The sequence below is a fragment of the Tinamus guttatus genome, unplaced genomic scaffold (assembly GCF_059628265.1).
Source record: "Tinamus guttatus ecotype Peru unplaced genomic scaffold, ASM5962826v1 Tinamus_guttatus_pri_ptg000059l, whole genome shotgun sequence".
NCBI lineage: Eukaryota > Metazoa > Chordata > Aves > Tinamiformes > Tinamidae > Tinamus > Tinamus guttatus.
The window spans coordinates 1473634-1490547 of record NW_028288593.1 but is presented as its reverse complement, the minus strand read 5'-3'; the positions used below and the strand labels follow the sequence as shown (position 1 = coordinate 1490547).

Below are 16914 nucleotides of genomic sequence, written 5' to 3'. Positions count from 1 at the left end.
CTGCCAACCACACAGCAGGTAGAGTCTTTTCCATATTAAGATTTGCCTCGCCCTTTTTTTATTTTTTTAAACTCTAAAAATTATTCCAAGTGTTTCAGGCAATGTGGCTACAGCTTGGTAGTGTAAAAGTTAATTTCTCAGATATCTTCTGTGACAGCAGTATAAGTTTACTCTGTTTTATAGGCATCTTATATGCAACTCCTACTACTAATACAAGAAGAACATGGAGAGGTAACATGGAGAAAATGGAAAAAAAAAGTGAAAAACTTAATCCAAAAAAGCTAAATTCTCTGTATAAAAATCATCACCAACTTCCATGAGATTTAGAAATTCTTGGAAGACTAATTTTGGAAGGAGAACAGAGGGGTAATTAACTTTTATCTCTATTCCTCAGTCAAAAGACACCCTGCTTCACCTGAAGAAGTGCAACCTACATGTAGTATTCTTCCATCTTTGTGCCTGTCAAGAGTTAAGGGATAAGCTTGAAATGTTTTCAATGATTAGTAAGAGAAACATGTTTTTCCTTTCAGAAGGTAAGTATTCATGAAGAGAGAGTCTCTGATCCACGATGCTCTCAGGAGTAAGAACAGATAAGCAGAAGAAAAAAAGGTATCTTTTTAATAAGTGAAATGATTTGATTTACAGTATCTTAAATAAAATGTATAACAATAATATATGAACTAGATGATCCAGTTTCTATTTAAGACAAAATCAATATGCTAAGGTTTCCAACTTCTGTGATTCTAAGACTGCACTCTCCCCTTCAGGGTCTTTACCGTAAAAGTTATACAAAGACTTACTAAGAGACAACCTCTGCCTTGGAGATTTATTTGTCACCTAAACCACAATAAATCAATAAACAAACAAACAAGTTTTGTTTGTTTAGAAACAAACAAGAAATAAGAATATAAGAAACACTGCATGAAAACTGAGAAAACCTCATTCATTTATTATTGGCGAGCCTGAAAGAATTTCAGTGCCAGCATGGCAGATTGACATAATGCCCAATTTGATCAACTCAAATCATCTCTTGCTCAGACACTGCTTCTACAAAATTTTAAGTACACAAACTTACAAAATGTTTTAAAAGGCAGTGGATGAAACAAGCTCTAGGTCCAGGTGCTTTTCATTTGTCACCTCAGTACCTTGGAATAGACTTTGCGGAAGTGCTTAATATTTCCTAACTTTACCTGTAAGACTTAGCTTAACATGCAACTTTGACAAAAATCAAGATTATCCATTTATATATTATAAAACCACTCATGTAAATAAGACATTAGCTGTTTGAAAATGTCAGAAAAAAATAAAAACATTTCAAAATCTGTTTTTAAAACAACTTAAATTTACTAAAGAAGATTAGCCATTGCTTTACAAGCAAATAGTGGTCGATGTCTCACTGATCTAAGAAATTTTTATACTGAGAAATGATTCAAAGATATTGTCTAAAGATTCACACAAGCAGAACCTTCTTGTTCGCAGAACGTTTACAGGAGTTGACCTTCTGTCTCTCCTCAGAAGGAGGAAAACCCACCTCTGCCCTTGTACTTCCTGCTGCCTATCAGAACCGCATAAAAAGCATGGGCATGGGCTGAATGTGAACCTTTTAAAAGCTGTGCAATATTTGTAGGCTTTCAGCAAATGCAGTCCATTTCTATACAATTCTTTATACGAGAAGAAAAGAATGGTTTGGATGTAGGAGCTGCAGACTCGCTAATTATTTCAAGGCTGTTTCTCGATATCTTTATGACGAGACAAGCATCTAGCGCTCACATCAAACTGCCAGGATCAATGTTAGGAAGGGCTACATGAAATAGTGTGCCCTTCGCTATTTAAGTGGTCACATAATATTTTTTTCTTATTAATATCCATGTATTTATTGCATTTTTTCTGTGCTTCCCAGCAACAGTGGAAATAATGCCATGCAATTTCAGGAAATTTCCAGTTTTCTGTGTCTTTCTGTATATAACCAAGTTAATATTTATAGCACTTTGAGTCCTCTAAGCATAAGATCTGAAAAGGGCTAAAAAGCATAGATCTAATTGTGCTTTTACAATAAATATTAATGAAGCATGCTGTGAAAGCGTGTGAATACTTACAGGAAAGCATTGCCTACTTTCCTGACTTTCTAAAAAGGAGAAAAGAGAATCTTGTAGCAATACACCTTCATGGAGTGTTACTGTATTTTTCTGAGATGCTTTCCTCCAAGAACCATCTTCCTTCCTACATAGTAATTACAGTAGCTGCAAGACCCTGTGAAAGCATGAGCCTCATCTATTCATTTATCTATGCGCATACATGTGGAATACATTCAGGGGCAGTATGTACAATTACAGTCTTCTGCATATCAGTAAAGTTTTAGAGCTTGAAAGAGAACTGGTTGGGATCCTCCTTAGGATCTACAAAGAAATTTCCAAGAGAAATCTACCATTTTCCCTTGTATTTATCTTTAGTAAGTCACTAAGATAGCTTACCAACATCTAAAGATTCCTGTGTTTGACAGGATTCCTGGACTGCCAGGGAACATTTGCACGGTTAGATTAGCACTGTGTTCTCTGGAGCAAGTCAGGTTTTCACTGCAAGAGCATAAAGCCAAACTTAAGCAATTGTTCCACACAGCTGCTCTACAGCAGGCATCTTGCATATCATGGTATGTCTGCCAGGTGCAAACAGTGACTAAATTAAACAATACAGCTTTTATCAGGTTGTTCCTGTTTTAGGGGAAAGGAGAGATCACAATTAATAAATAAATAAACTGAAAGGTACTAAGACCAATTCTACGAAAAATATTACTTAAGAAAAAGGGTCACAATACTGAGAAGAAAGCTTGTACTGAGAGAGACTGATTGAAAGATACTGTATGACTGAGATAAAAACACAGCCTGTAGAACAAATCTGCAGAAAGGAAAAGCTTTATCTCATAGCTTCACTTGCTATCTCCAGCTGTCCTGAGAACAAGATATCAAAACTGTTTGAGTCATTAATAACTAGCACAAGAAATTACACAAAGATATGTGAGTTTCAAGTATCATCTGAAGTATTAAAATAACATAATGTTTGTGGGATAACAATTGTTAAATTTTTAAACTGCATTTCAGGACAATAAATTAAACTATATTTCCACCCAGAAAAGGTGTCAGGCTGACAGAATGAAGGGCTGTAAAATCAAATTTACTGGCATCAGCGAATACTGCTTCCTTGTAATTAAATAAAACTTCATTAGACAGCAGAAAATCAAGCCTAAATACATTTTAAAAGAATTTCTTGGGCAATAACTTTTATAAATTTATATATCTTTTTTTTTTCTTTGAAAAGTAGAAAGGAAATTCATCACTACATGATCCACACAATCCTATCTCTGTGCATGTGTGTGAAGGAACCATTCTTTAAAAGGAAGAGAATGGTTAAATATTGAGAGCTATTAAGTTGAAGTCATCTTTTGTGGTAAAGCCAATTACAGAGCCCATCTAAGCAATGTTTTGAGATACAGATATCTGTTGAAAATGAGATCATGCCACAGAATCTAAAAATATAGGCACACAATAGCAAGGCCGAGTTAGCTAGAAAATTCAATGAAATTACTGTGTTATCAAAATTGTGAGTACTCTAATTTCTTTACGAAAGCTACTATCCCTATACTGTATATGGGATCTGTAAGTGAAGCAAGACTAGATCCCATGGAGACTTATCTTAAATGAAAGCCTCCTGCAGTCTGCTTAAAAGCAGAGTATTCCTGAGATCCACTGTTGCAGCACTACTAAACAAAGTGCTCTTTAAGCTGGGTCATGTCAATTTACAGAAAAACATAGATATGTAAACATATATATATATATGCATATGTTTATTCTTGAAGCAGGTAAATACACAGAACAATTTTCCTGAAACAAACATAAAATTAACTACTTCGGGCTGCCTCCATGTGAGTGCTTGGAAGAATGAAGCACAGATTTCCTCAAAACCTTCTGGTAAATTCACGGCAGATTCAAACTGAGATACTTTCTTTCTCACCCTCTGCAGAACTGCAGATTCTTTAATAGCTCTATATGGCTTATTGAATCATTCAAGCATACAGAGAGCATGACAGATTTCTTCCCACTATCTCCTTCTCTCTGGGTGATGTAAGGACACACTTTCATTTTTGCAGTGCTAGCTAGGTTATACTGCCTGCAGAGACACTGATGAGTATGTGTGCAATGGCAAATATGTTTGCACTTTTCTTGATTCTGAAGCACTAAACTTACAAACTGATGGCAAAAATAACTCTTTTGTATGCTCCAAACGGTCCAAGAGAAAAGTCAAGCTGAGAGGTCTTGATCATTAAGATGGGAGAGGAATAAAAACATACAGAGGTAAATCTGAATTAAGATTTTTAATTTAGACCTAATGACTTTCCTTGCTGCTTTCTTTCAGCAGTTGAGCATGCAACAGGAAGAAATTCTATAGTTTGCTTTATCCGAGTCCTATGGACAATAAAAAAGACCTGGTAATTTAAATAATTATATTATCCAAACTTTGCATATAGCTCACTTGAATCTTATCTCATTCTGCCACAGGTAGCATCCATAGTACTGCATTTGAAGAGAAAAGATAATAAACTGGTGCCTTTTCTATAGCTTTCTCATTGGGATTTCATTGCTGATGAAGCTGGCATAAGATTGTGTTTTTAAAAGGCAGATAATGAACCTAAAGAGGCAAATAACCACCTGACAGGATATTCAGAAGCACACGGGTTTAACTGTGACTTAAATCAGTGCTGGCTCTGATTTACATATGCAGAGGTGCTTTGAACATCCTATAGCAGCCTGTTTGCATATTCTGCCTGCAGTCAGGGCTCCTGAACAGGGTACCACTGAGCATCATGGGGACTGTGAGGTGATTTCTGCTACAGCTTTCCAGCATTTACTTCCATTGCAGGGTACGATGTTTAGAATGCAAAATTTCCCACTGTCAATTTTAAGGGTATGAAAAGGGAGGAAGAGCTGTGTAACTGCCCAGAACTCAGACATACAGAAACACCATAGCACCTCAGGCCTAGGATGCTGTAGCTAAGACACTTCACACAGCATCTCCTTCTACTGTCTGTTTAAAATCAAACTATGGAGGATGATTTCTTCCAGTGGCTGTATTGGAGATGGAAATTTCTATGATCTGTATAGTCATAAAAATTTCCTGTGGGAAGAAGAGGCCAGACCTTGAGAAAAAAGATGTTTGCCTTCCTGGGCTGAGTGATAAGGAGCACGGATGCAGCTGGTCAGCCTGGTTCATAGGCAGTCCCCTCCGAAACCCAGTTGAAGCCGGCTGGGCTTGTAGCCAACTTAACCGCAGACGTCCTCCAAACCAGCTTTGGAGGCCAAACACCCAGAAATGAGGAAGAGGAGGAAGGCAGGACCCTCGAATTGAGGGCTGGGACCCCTGGCTGGTGTCCGCGCCTGCACACCCAGTGGGGAGAGTTGTGCAACTACAGACGGAGTTTGTCCGCCCCCCCGGGCTGCCTCCTGGGTCGGACTGACCCTACGTGCCAGGATGCACCGGGCATGGAGAGGACAGTGTGGAGAGAGCTGGGGGAAGGAGAAACTCCTAACTCTGAGGCCTGCAGTGTCTCCGCGGGAGCCGGCCAGCAACTCTCTCACTCTCATCTGCCAGCTCGAGAGGATGTTCGAGTCCAGTATCTCGCCACCAGGTATCACCTTGTGAGTAGTTACCCATACTTTGCTTTTCTGATGTGCTTTCACCTGAATAAATGCTCGATGTAGTCACCTCATTCTGTGGATCCCGAGCCCATCCGGAACAGTGGCCCATGTGCAAAAAAAAAGGCACTTGTAGCCTTTTTGCTACTTGTGGCCTTGTAGCATTAACACTAGTGTATCTAAACACCACAGTTATCGCATGATGGGAGCTCAAGGACTGAGATAATCCCAAAGCTTTTGTGAAGGGCATCAGAAGAAGCTGGAAAGGCAACCTAATACACAACCTTAGTTGTCCTTATCCACTCACAACTACTCTAAAACATTAGTGTCCTGTGAAAGACATTTCTCTTTTATGTTTCTATGATTACTGTACGAGCCTCCTTTCCCTCTCCGTTTGCATTGTATTTCTTCAAATGTACAGTAAAAGCTAGTCAATATGCCCTGCACTTTTGCATCCTACTAGAAAATAAGGATGAACCTCACCTGAAATTATCAATATATTTATAACAAGCTTACATGTCCCATTGCTATTGAAGGCATTAAAAATGCACTATTTGACTCAGCAAACATACAACTTACCCTCAGCATAGGTCCATTCTGGAACACATGGGGTTCATCACAAACTACACAGTACTCATTCAACACTGGTATCCGCTGCTCAGCAAATTCAATAGTCTAAGAACAACGAAAATGAGAATAACAACATCTGCTTAAAAATAATTAACAGTCAGCTCATGCTCCAGAGCGCTTAAAAAATGGATAAGATATGACATCCTACCTGCACCAGAAAGCCACGGTCTCGTACTGGAATGCATTTTGCACCATAATTTTGCTGCAACAAAAAAGTTCAGGTAACTTCAGTGATGGTAGATTAATTCTAAGGCTTTCTTGAGAACACGGTAAAACACTTCTATTTTTGGTGTACAAAATTGTTAATTAGACCATATTTGCATCTAAAAAAAAATCTCATTTGCAGAAGCCCATTATCACAAATAATTCATCTTTTTTACTGTTTGCTGAGTGTAGGGTGGGTTTGTAGCATTCCTTTTGTAGCTTGTGTATCTCAGCATCCCAAAACTCTAGTCTCAAATGGAAACATCAGTTTCCTCAACTCCATTCTAATGAGCAAGCATTTGATTACTTCTTTCACATTTAAACGATGCCTATCTAAATATGGAATATGTGCTTAGGCTTGAATGACTAAACTTCTAGAAGTGCTGAAAATCTTTTTCTTTCATATTTACTATGAGATCAGTTCTGTGAGCTCCAAACTGACAGCTCTCTGTACTCAGATCCCATTCACATTCCTTCTGCCTTTTTCTTTCAATGTTCAACAACATAAATTTGAAGGTAGCTTTGCCACAGGAATCAGTAAGATACAGGACTTCCCCCAGGCTGACATCTATCTCAAACAACCCTTGTTTTGACTGAGAGTCAGATCAGCTCCATTTACAGCTTTTGGAGTTCTGTCCATTTACAGTCTTGTTTTCTTTCATTCTTCTCTATATTTGGGATTTTTTTTTCCTATGGAATATAATCCTGCTATTTGTATGTATGTATGCATACATATATATATATAAAATATATGTATATATACATGTATGAGACTCAAACATTTTAGCTGAAAATTTAAAATAAGTTAGGGACTTAATTCATCAGGTATACACTTCACAGACTTCAGATTAGAAATAGGTATCATGATGACCTGTATGTCTGGTCCCCACATGTAAAATGTAAAATGGATTCTTGATGGTCTTTGGTTAATACTTGTGAAATTGCATGTGACAAGGTATGTGATGATTTCCCTCAAAGTAAATGCATTATAGTAATAAAATTACTAGGACTAACATAGACCTTTATGGACTATTAAGTCAGACCTGCATTTCTTCTGGATCAACTGATAATATCTGTTATGAAACCACTTAGGCAACTCTTCATTATTTTATCAAAATTAATGGGTCTCTTTGCACTAAACTTCAGGAAGAAAAATACTTTTGAGACCTCCTCTACTGCTTCAGAAAAAAAAAAAGAACCTCTGCTCTGGTACAGACAAAAAGTTTGCTTACAGACAAAAAGTTTTGCATCTTAAATTAGTTTGGTTGTGCAGTTCACAAAAACCAGTCACACAGCATGTATATAAATGGTTTTACAACAGTAAATCAATCATTTTTGATTTGATGAGTATAGCTCAGAGCTTATTAAACAAGTTTGCTATGAAATTTAATATACTCAGTGTACTTTTATTATTCGAAGGGTACTATTTTAAATGTATACAGCATTAAAACCAAGAATCTCAGTTTCTATGCGCTGGGAAATCAAGGTCCTTTCTGGCTGAACGACTGCAGAGGACAGTCTCCAGAGTGCCTCTTTCAAACCTAACAGAGAAAACTGACCAGGGCTTTCAAAGGAGCACAAACAGTCCAGCTCACCTGTCTGAAGTGTAAAAGCCATCTTCTGAGAGTCAGAGACAGAAGAATTATGTGTGAACTCTATTTCATAAACATAGTGATATGCATGACCTTCTCAGAGGTATGATTTTTTGGGAAAACAGAGAAAGACAGTGTGAGCCTAATTCCTTCCCCAACCTTCTGCTGCCATGAGGGTGCTGGAAGGTTAAACCTTTCGCAAAATGTAAGCGCATACAAGGCGAGCTGAACTGTGACCGCATGCCTTCCACCATGATGATGGTCAGAAATGAAAAGCCCTAGAGAGAGAAGTGACTTGGCATCTGAATGAACCGAGGGGTGTTGCTTCCCCCATGATGCAAACAGGGAAATCAAAAAAAGACCTGTGTGACCAAGCCAAGTTTGCAGCACAGAAGCTGATGCTGTCCCTTCTTTCCGCAGCAAGAGAGCAGTGAATGAAGGAGATGACTGGTCTTTCTCAGTGGCCACCAGCTGTACATTGAGTTGTGTTCAAGGAGACTGTAAAGTCTCCATCTTGAATTAAGAAGATTATGGTTTTATGACCTAAGTATATGTGTATGGATAGTTGTTTAAATCAACCTTAAAAAGCAGACTCCACTATTCTTCACTGAACTATTCCAAAATCTCCACTAATGTATGTCCTGAATATTACTACCTTTGCACAAGCAGCATAACAGCATATTTAAAAATAAGGTGAGAAAGACAAGCAGAATAAAAAAATTATTACGCACAGCAGCTTGTGAAGGTGATGATGAAGATGGTGTTAAGATACCAATAAGCCCTGAGGTAAGAGAGAGCCTCCTGCCCTCTGCTGTGGTGGACTCCTTGAAAGGCTCAATTTTGGATGACTTAGGGGCATTGGAGTAAGTCTTGCTGAGTAACTTGTGATTCTTCAGCCCATCTAATTCTTCCATTCTCAGATTACTGGAGTAAGACCTGCTTAAAAGTTTGTGGGGCTTCAAGGTGCTGTTGTGCTCACATCGAGGATCCCCTGAACAGGACCTACTTAACAGCTTATGGGGCTTTAAAGTGATGCACTCCTCCTGCTTGATGGCCGCAGAGCAAGAACGGTTCAACAGTTTGTGCGGTTTAACAGCCATCGTCTGCTCAGCCCTAGGGTCGCTGGACAGCGAGCGGCCAAAGGTTCTGTGGGATTTTGTGACACACACATCCTCCGTCTTAACTGTGCTGGAGCAAGTCCTTCTCAGTAGCTTGTGAGTTTTGCAGATGCCATCCTGTTCCGGCTTCAGTTTTGTTTTATTTTTACCACAACCAGGTGGAGGATAGCTTGGCGACCTTAAAAATAAGCAACGGAAAGATGTAGTTGAAGGTTAATCAAAAACTTGTGCGAAACAAGCAACTAAGCCCATGTGTATTCATGAATTTTTAAGCGCCAGCTGTCTTTAGGTATCTGACTAGTGATAAACCAGGTCAACACTTTTCAAAAAGGGCAGTTGCACATAGGTCAAGTTTCCAAATACCAAGTCTTACTCCCATTTATACACATCTTCTTCTTGATTGAAAGGCAGCTAAATGCTTATGTGGAAAAATATATCATTAGTTCTTGGTCCATGTCCCCAGATATCTAATCAAAACACTATTTAGGCAGTTATTTTTGAAACAGAAACCACATATTTCACACAAGATGAAAATACCTTTTATCAAAATCTATCTTTCCTATGTAATCATTATGGCATGATTTCATTAAAATTACAGACTTCTGGACATAGCATAAAAAATTTTACATGTAGATCAAATGGAAGATATAATGAGTAATGAAACTTGCAGGCACTAACTCAAATTTAATTCAGCTGAAGATTTTTTTTAACCTCACAATAATCCACACCCTTTGTGGAAGACAATTTGACCTCATTCTGTCCTGTTTTAGACAAACTCTACCCTTGTAACACTGGTAATGAAAAAGCACGGAACCCAAATTATGAATACAGAAAACAAAGAACAGAAGGCTTTTATGAAACAACACTTATATGAACTGGCACATTTCTATAATGTTCACATTCACCTTCCCTTTCAAAAGAAGAACTGGTATCGGGTATGCTGAATCATTTTGTTATGCTTTATAAGTAATTCAAATCTTCTGAATATTTTTTGCCTTGAACTGAAAAGAAAATAAATGAAACCCCAAAGGGAAAATCCTGTAAGAGGCTGGCAGGTTTCCCCAGGTTTTTAGCAAGTGGTGGCAGTGGGCAATAGGAGTGGAGCCTGCTGACTCATGGCTGCAGATGGCTCTTGACAACACTCAGACATACCGAAGGGGGGAATGGGACTCCAGGGAGAGGAAAAGGGAGCCTCGAGCTTGGGCTCCGGGACGAGGGACAGCTATAGCAGCCAACTGCAGAGGAGGAAAATCTTGCTGGCTTTTATATGCCTTTTCTGAATAAAAGCAATCCCAAAGCTACAGCCTGCACAAAATGTGTTCTCTAATGGTGAGTGGCTAGGTAGAGGACGGATGAGCTTTCTGCTCAAAGCACAGTCTTCCTCTTTTATCTTTGACTAGGAAAAAACAAGGAAACTTTTGTCATCTGTGACATTCCTTCCTTCTTGATGCAAATGTCACGCTTTTTAAACACAGAATTTAGAATAGCAAAATTTCAAAGAACATTCAATTCAAATTAATGGACGGGGTGATCTGTCAACCCTTCAGAAGCAGACAAATATGCTAGAATAGACAGTTATACTACTGAAAGACAGAAAATAAGAGCCTGATTTGACAGAGAATTAAAGTGTAATAGTGACTGGTAGCAGTCTTAATGAATTTAACCAAACTATTCCTAACTATTATTTGTATGCTTTTTAATGTCTTTGGACTTGAACGTCTGTGCCTGCATTTCAGGAATTCTGAACATTCAGGCATTCAAATAGTTGGGGGATGTGGGTACTCAGCAGACCTCAAAGTCAGTCTTTGATGCAGGGATCATTTGACTTTTAAATAATTAAAAATACATACAGGTGTGGAAAGAAGAGCTGGACAACCACAAAATTAGCAATATATATGCTTGCATCCCACATGTCAGTCAAACAGTACCAAGGAAGTAGAGTAACAAACACAGTCAAGGTAAGCAATACAAAATGAATTATTTCCAGTTCTAGATGAAACACAATTGTTTCAGGCAGCAGGGCACTGAAAGGTCCTGCCTTCAAATAGTCTTAGAGGCTGTGGTAGTACATAGTTTGCTCTTAAAGTCATGCAAGCCAAGGGCTGGATGGATATAAATAGAGCACTTCTCTTTGGAGAAAAGTCAACATTTCACCTTGTGAAGTATCCTGCGGATTTTGTACAGGATGTGATAACAACAGCTCATTTGCCTTGTTATACCTGCGCAATGTAGAAAAGATGTGCAGAGGGGATTTCACCTTTTTGTCAGACACTTTCTTATTGTGCGTACAATTAGACTTCTCTTTGCTGTTCTTCCACTGCTGTGTAACAAACGTCTGCATGATTCTGCAAGAAAGAGAGATTTTCATATCTAGGCAGGTCAAACTTGCTTTAATATCAGGGCCTCTGTGTTCACGATTTCCCTACGTGATGCAACATCCTCCTCTGCAGGTAGTTTCTCTGTGGGATGACAACTGGGTGCCTCAGCTCTTCAAAAAAGTTTTCTATCTCCCCTCAGCCAAAACTAATTCAAATAGTACCCTCACTGAAAATATGCTCCATGTAAGCAGCCACTGTGAGACTTGCCAAAGTGGTTTCTCATGAAGGATTAGGGACAAACTGATTCAGAGGTATAAACACAAACATATGTGAAAAGATGACTCACCAGACTGTTAAGAAAATTGGATTGTATCATGAATACATGTAATTGCTAACTTTTCTATGCTATTCTTCCTTCTTGTTATCAAAACTTGGATGGCCTCCTTATTGTAGTATATCCTGCTGACCACCACTTAGATGATTCCAAAAAGCATGATGCCCAAAAAGATGCCTGCTCCCAAGACTTTGTACAATCTCACTAGAAATACAAAATTGAACTATCTTTCTGAACTTTTGTAGCTTGCTTCCTAAATGTCAGTAAAATGACAGGAAACCCTTACAGGAACCACAAATCAACTTATTTCCAACGACTGCCAGAACTGAACTTAATAAAAAAAAAAAAAGCAAAATTTTTGATTTGTTGTTGTTGATTTTTAAGAAAAAATAAGTTCAAAATACTTTGATCCAATCAACTTGGCAACTGTGAATTTTACCATACTTGAGATGATCTAGGAGCTAAAATGAGTATAATACTTAAACATAAACACATAGGTTTACACTTTAACAAACTTACTTTTTCAGCTGATGTCCCAACCCAAATCTTTCCTTAGTAGAGATCTGAAACACATCCACAGTTGGCACTAGGGAAAAAAGAGACCTCGTCGATGCAGGTACTTAAACGGATACTTAAAACAGAGAACTCAAGACTGTGTCATACATTTGAGGACCTTGTTCTAGCCAGACCTTTACTGTAGGCAATACCATTGAAGCAATGGTGCAAGTGGTCATGTCCTGAGTCTATGAAGAAATAGTCCTTTACACAATACTGGTCAGTATCAATCTTAAACATTTAATCCCCTATAAAGCATCTCTTTCCACTGCTTTTAATTGAAAGTGCATTTCTATCCTTTATACTGGAGGAACAACATGAGAGCAGGATTGGATTAAATACATCTATATGGATAATACACCTCAGTTACAATCTCTTAAACTTTCTCCCAAGTCTTCACATACACAGGATAGGATGCCACAGTTTTAAATAAATTTACTTATTTAAAATCTTCTCAGTTGAGAATTAGAGGTATCACTATTTGCCACCTCTGATTTACAGCCTATCACTTTTTAATGGCCCTAGGAGAATCTCAAAAAAAACCCAAAAAACTGATTACAAAATACAGTTACTAAAGTAACTACTTCAGCCAAATTGAATTTGTCCGCCTTGGAAACAAAGATTTTATGCCTCTCAATCAGATCTTTGAAGCATTTTCCCACATAATATGAATTTCAGAACTTCATAAAGGTGCAGGGCAGCTGCAATATTTCTGCTATGTCTACAAAGAGAACTCCACTTAAGAATTCAAATTTCCTAAATACAGAATTGATATGAGTTCCCCATAAGTATCTTTAAACTTATATCTTGGATAAGTATGTGATAAAAAAAATCCAAATCTAGTAAAATATTTCTCCACATGGTTACAATTCCTGTGAGTGTGAAGAAAACACAGAGGAGAATAAACCAAATAGACTTCTGTCTGAGCTTCTTTCTAAGGACCTTTTAATACAAGATCATGCTTGAGGTACGAATCCCAGTGGCCAAGGACTATCCTAAATTTACATCAAGATCTTTCTTTCCATGGGTATATCTTATTTACTGTCAGAAAATTGAAAACATAAGGGATAGAGGCTGAGAATAAGCTCCCAGTATTACTTTAATAACATTTACTACGTAGAAGCGGCAGCTGGTATCCAGCGCTTGTTGAGAGCACCTCAGGTGTTGGAGGCAGGACAACATCAAACATATTAAAAGCATGAATCGATTTTACACTTTGTGTTAGGTAAGGATGTAATGGTAAGAGTAAAGGAAAAGAAAACAAAGCAAAAAATGAGTTTTTCTCAAACTTTAGTACCAAAAAATTAGTATTTTTATATCTGCATTATTCTGATCACTCAGAAAGTCACATCTTACTCAGAACATCAAAGTTAATTTGTTAGTTTTCCTTTATTAATAAAATAAAACAAATACAATATATCGAACTTTTCCATCTGATTTCACTGAATTCAAAGCACTGTGGTCACCTTTTTCAAGTGTTACTACTCAAATATAATCTTATCCTTTAAAGCCAAATGGGTTAATTTCTCACAAGGGATGAGTAATTTAATTAGGGGTAGTAATGTGTTTAGGTTATCAAATTTAAGACATAAAGTAGGGTGGGGTGGATTATTTTCAACTGGATTCATCATACCTAGTTTTGGCAGTCTTAAAATGTGACACCTAGACTACCTCTGTTATCTAAGCTTTATAGCCAGAGGAGACAGGCAAGCACATCTAAAGGATGACTCATCCTAATCCAAGGCAGGTTTCTAAGATATTGGGATGCCCATAGGAGTAAAGGGTCTTGTTAACACAAGGGATGATGACTCTCGCGGTCCCTGTTTTGGTAAATAAAAAGGCATGGTTGCAACAGCAGCTACACTGAACTTCTAAGGCCAGTAACAGCAAATTATCTGTCTCTGTCTTATTTGGTACTCAGAGGCTATCACAACCAGCCAGTTGTAGACTGGAACTTAACTTTCTGTTCAGCCTTGTCAGTAACGTAACCTTGTGTTCATTTCACTAGATCATTTCCTTCTGCATGAGGCTCTTCACTCTTCAGCCTCTTTTATTTGCTCCATTAATGTTTTTAATTATGTTTTCATAGAAAGTTTCTGATTATGAAGGCAGCTACCTATGGCAAATTGATACTTCAAGTTTTGTACACTTGCAAAAATGATCAAAAATTACAAGGACAAAAGGCAGGAAATAAACCATGAAACTGATGAAAGAAATGTTCATTTGAAAGAAACGAATACAGCTTAGAGTTAGCATCAGCAGACAACATATCCTGTAAAAACAGCTTTTTGGTATATATTTTTCTAAACATAACATGAGAGGAAATATCTATTCATTTTCCAGGAGGAGAATTTTCCCACAGAAACAAGTTTAAGCTGACAGCTGCACTGGAAGCCTCCAAATCCAGTTTTGATCCAAAATATACACTTAGCTCGGACTCCTCACTGTAAAAACATATTCGAACTTGACTCTTGAATATGAATGTTTTAAAAATTTTAATCTTATTTGGGTCTTCATAAATTGGGACATTTTTAATCTCGTGAGGAAGCTTTACTTACTTAATAACCACAGAGCAGGAGGACTATATAGCATCAAAAATTCTCATTCAAATTTAAATATCCACAGAGTTCACACAGTCATATAAAAATAGAAGTTAACAGGATATTTATCCCAGCCTGATTCTTCAGACGTGCATAAAAAGGGCATGCTAATGTGCTGCACAGATCTGTGAATGTGCACATAATCAGTGATGTCTGCATCCGTGCTTGGGATCCCTTGACTGCATACAAAGTATCTAATTTTCAAAATAAGAAGATAACATATCAAAAGTTGCAGATTTTTATTCTTAAAGCATTGGAGGTTCCTAGGGCAGTTATATTTCACAGGATATCAGCTCAAGAAGCTCCAAAATTTGACCTAAAAACTTTACACTACACGTCCATGTCATTACTGAGGACCTAATCATGAAATTAAATATGATCATAACTTTAAGCAAACAGTACTGCTCTTAGTGGTAGATTTAAGCAGATGTATGGACAGAGATTTGGCAATGAATGAGCATATCGGTAACTCGTACCTGGCTTAGAACTGAGACACCACCCAAAGCACATGAAGAATAAGCAGGTGACTAACCTGGACCGTTTAAGTACTGTGTAAGTGAACAGTGCAGTCGCACTATTATAGGCTCTGTGCGAATTACATCCCAAGCCACAGCAATCTCTTCCTAATTCAAGATAAAAAGAAAACAAGCAACATTAGCCATCACATAGACCTGCTGCATTTTGTCAATCTGCCTTAGGGTAGGTGTAGACACTAGGCTTCCTTTCATTTACCCAATCATGGGATATCCATTCCAACTTTAAGCTTGAGACTTAGGACAAACTATTGCCTGCTGATGCTCAGAAGAGCAATGTTAGAATGCTTTTTAGGTCCCAAGAATGTTCATTTAAACTGGGGCAAGTTTTTACAGAGTCCTGCATCTGCAGGGTAGGTAAACACATCCTCCTCAATCAAGGGATACTGCTTCAAGGCTAAAAAGGAGCAAATAAAGATGCAAAGGAAGCTCATAACACAGGGAAAAGGAAAGTCCTCCTTGCTCCTTGAGAATGACTGGATAAATTCACAGCATAATCAAGTTTTTCTAAATTTTAGAATATCCCCAAACCAACTACCTTATGTGCTCTACTGACACAGGAATATGATATATCTATGCAGAAGCTAATGATGCTCCTAATTTTCATTCTGCATCTAGAGGACAGGAAGCAACTGTACAGAAGAGGTGAGGAAGCACAGGTTAATGACAGCACAGCTGTTACAGGCCATGCTGGCAGGCGGCAGCACCGCTGTCCTGCATCGCTTTCGCCACTCAAGCCTCTCCCTAATCAGCTGCAGATGTTGAGAAGTACCAAGGAGAGCTCTAGCCAAGGCCTCTTCCCTCCAGGCCTCTATGAAGTGCTTTCACCCAACTAAGGTCTAGGATAGCAAAAAATGTATTTCATTTATATCAGTTACAACATTTATCATTTACAAAGCATGTTTGAAAGGAAAAAAAAGCACAGTAAATAAAAGCTGACAAAATATTTTAACAAGGAGATTGTAAAGGAAGAGAAAACCTTTCCACAGAGAAGCAATCAATAATGTGACAGCCACTTGTGAAGATCCAGCTTCTGAAGAATAAAGTCTCTGGTTGTCTATAGAGTCTGATGTGTAGCAGAATTAAATGGGTATTAATGTTCATTATGTAATTCTGTGATTAGATTACTTACATCAAGGAAGCTAACATCAATATGCAGATCAATATCTACATCATCAATGGCTCCATATTCCCTGAAAGAAAAGAATTATATTAGATTAGGTCTTTAAGATACTCCTCAGCCCAAGAGTACTCAGAACAGGGAAGATTTTATAAAGGATAATCTTGGCTATAAAATCAAAATGGTTATAAAATACACATTTTACATAGATCAGATCAATATTCCC

At 37.9% G+C, this 16914-nt stretch overlaps 1 protein-coding gene across 1 annotated transcript in view; it reads right to left on the bottom strand.

Annotated features, from left to right (window-relative positions):
• The window catches only part of PARP8 (poly(ADP-ribose) polymerase family member 8), a 103948-nt gene that overhangs the window by 22787 nt on the left and 64247 nt on the right, over positions 1-16914 (bottom strand). The window contains exons 8-14 of the mRNA XM_088540322.1: positions 16701-16761; positions 15568-15658; positions 12400-12466; positions 11448-11573; positions 8842-9406; positions 6463-6516; positions 6264-6359 (exon numbers count right to left, since the gene is read on the bottom strand). Of these exons, the coding sequence (XP_088396448.1) occupies positions 6264-6359; positions 6463-6516; positions 8842-9406; positions 11448-11573; positions 12400-12466; positions 15568-15658; positions 16701-16761 (1060 nt within the window). The remainder of the gene's footprint in view (positions 1-6263; positions 6360-6462; positions 6517-8841; positions 9407-11447; positions 11574-12399; positions 12467-15567; positions 15659-16700; positions 16762-16914) is intronic.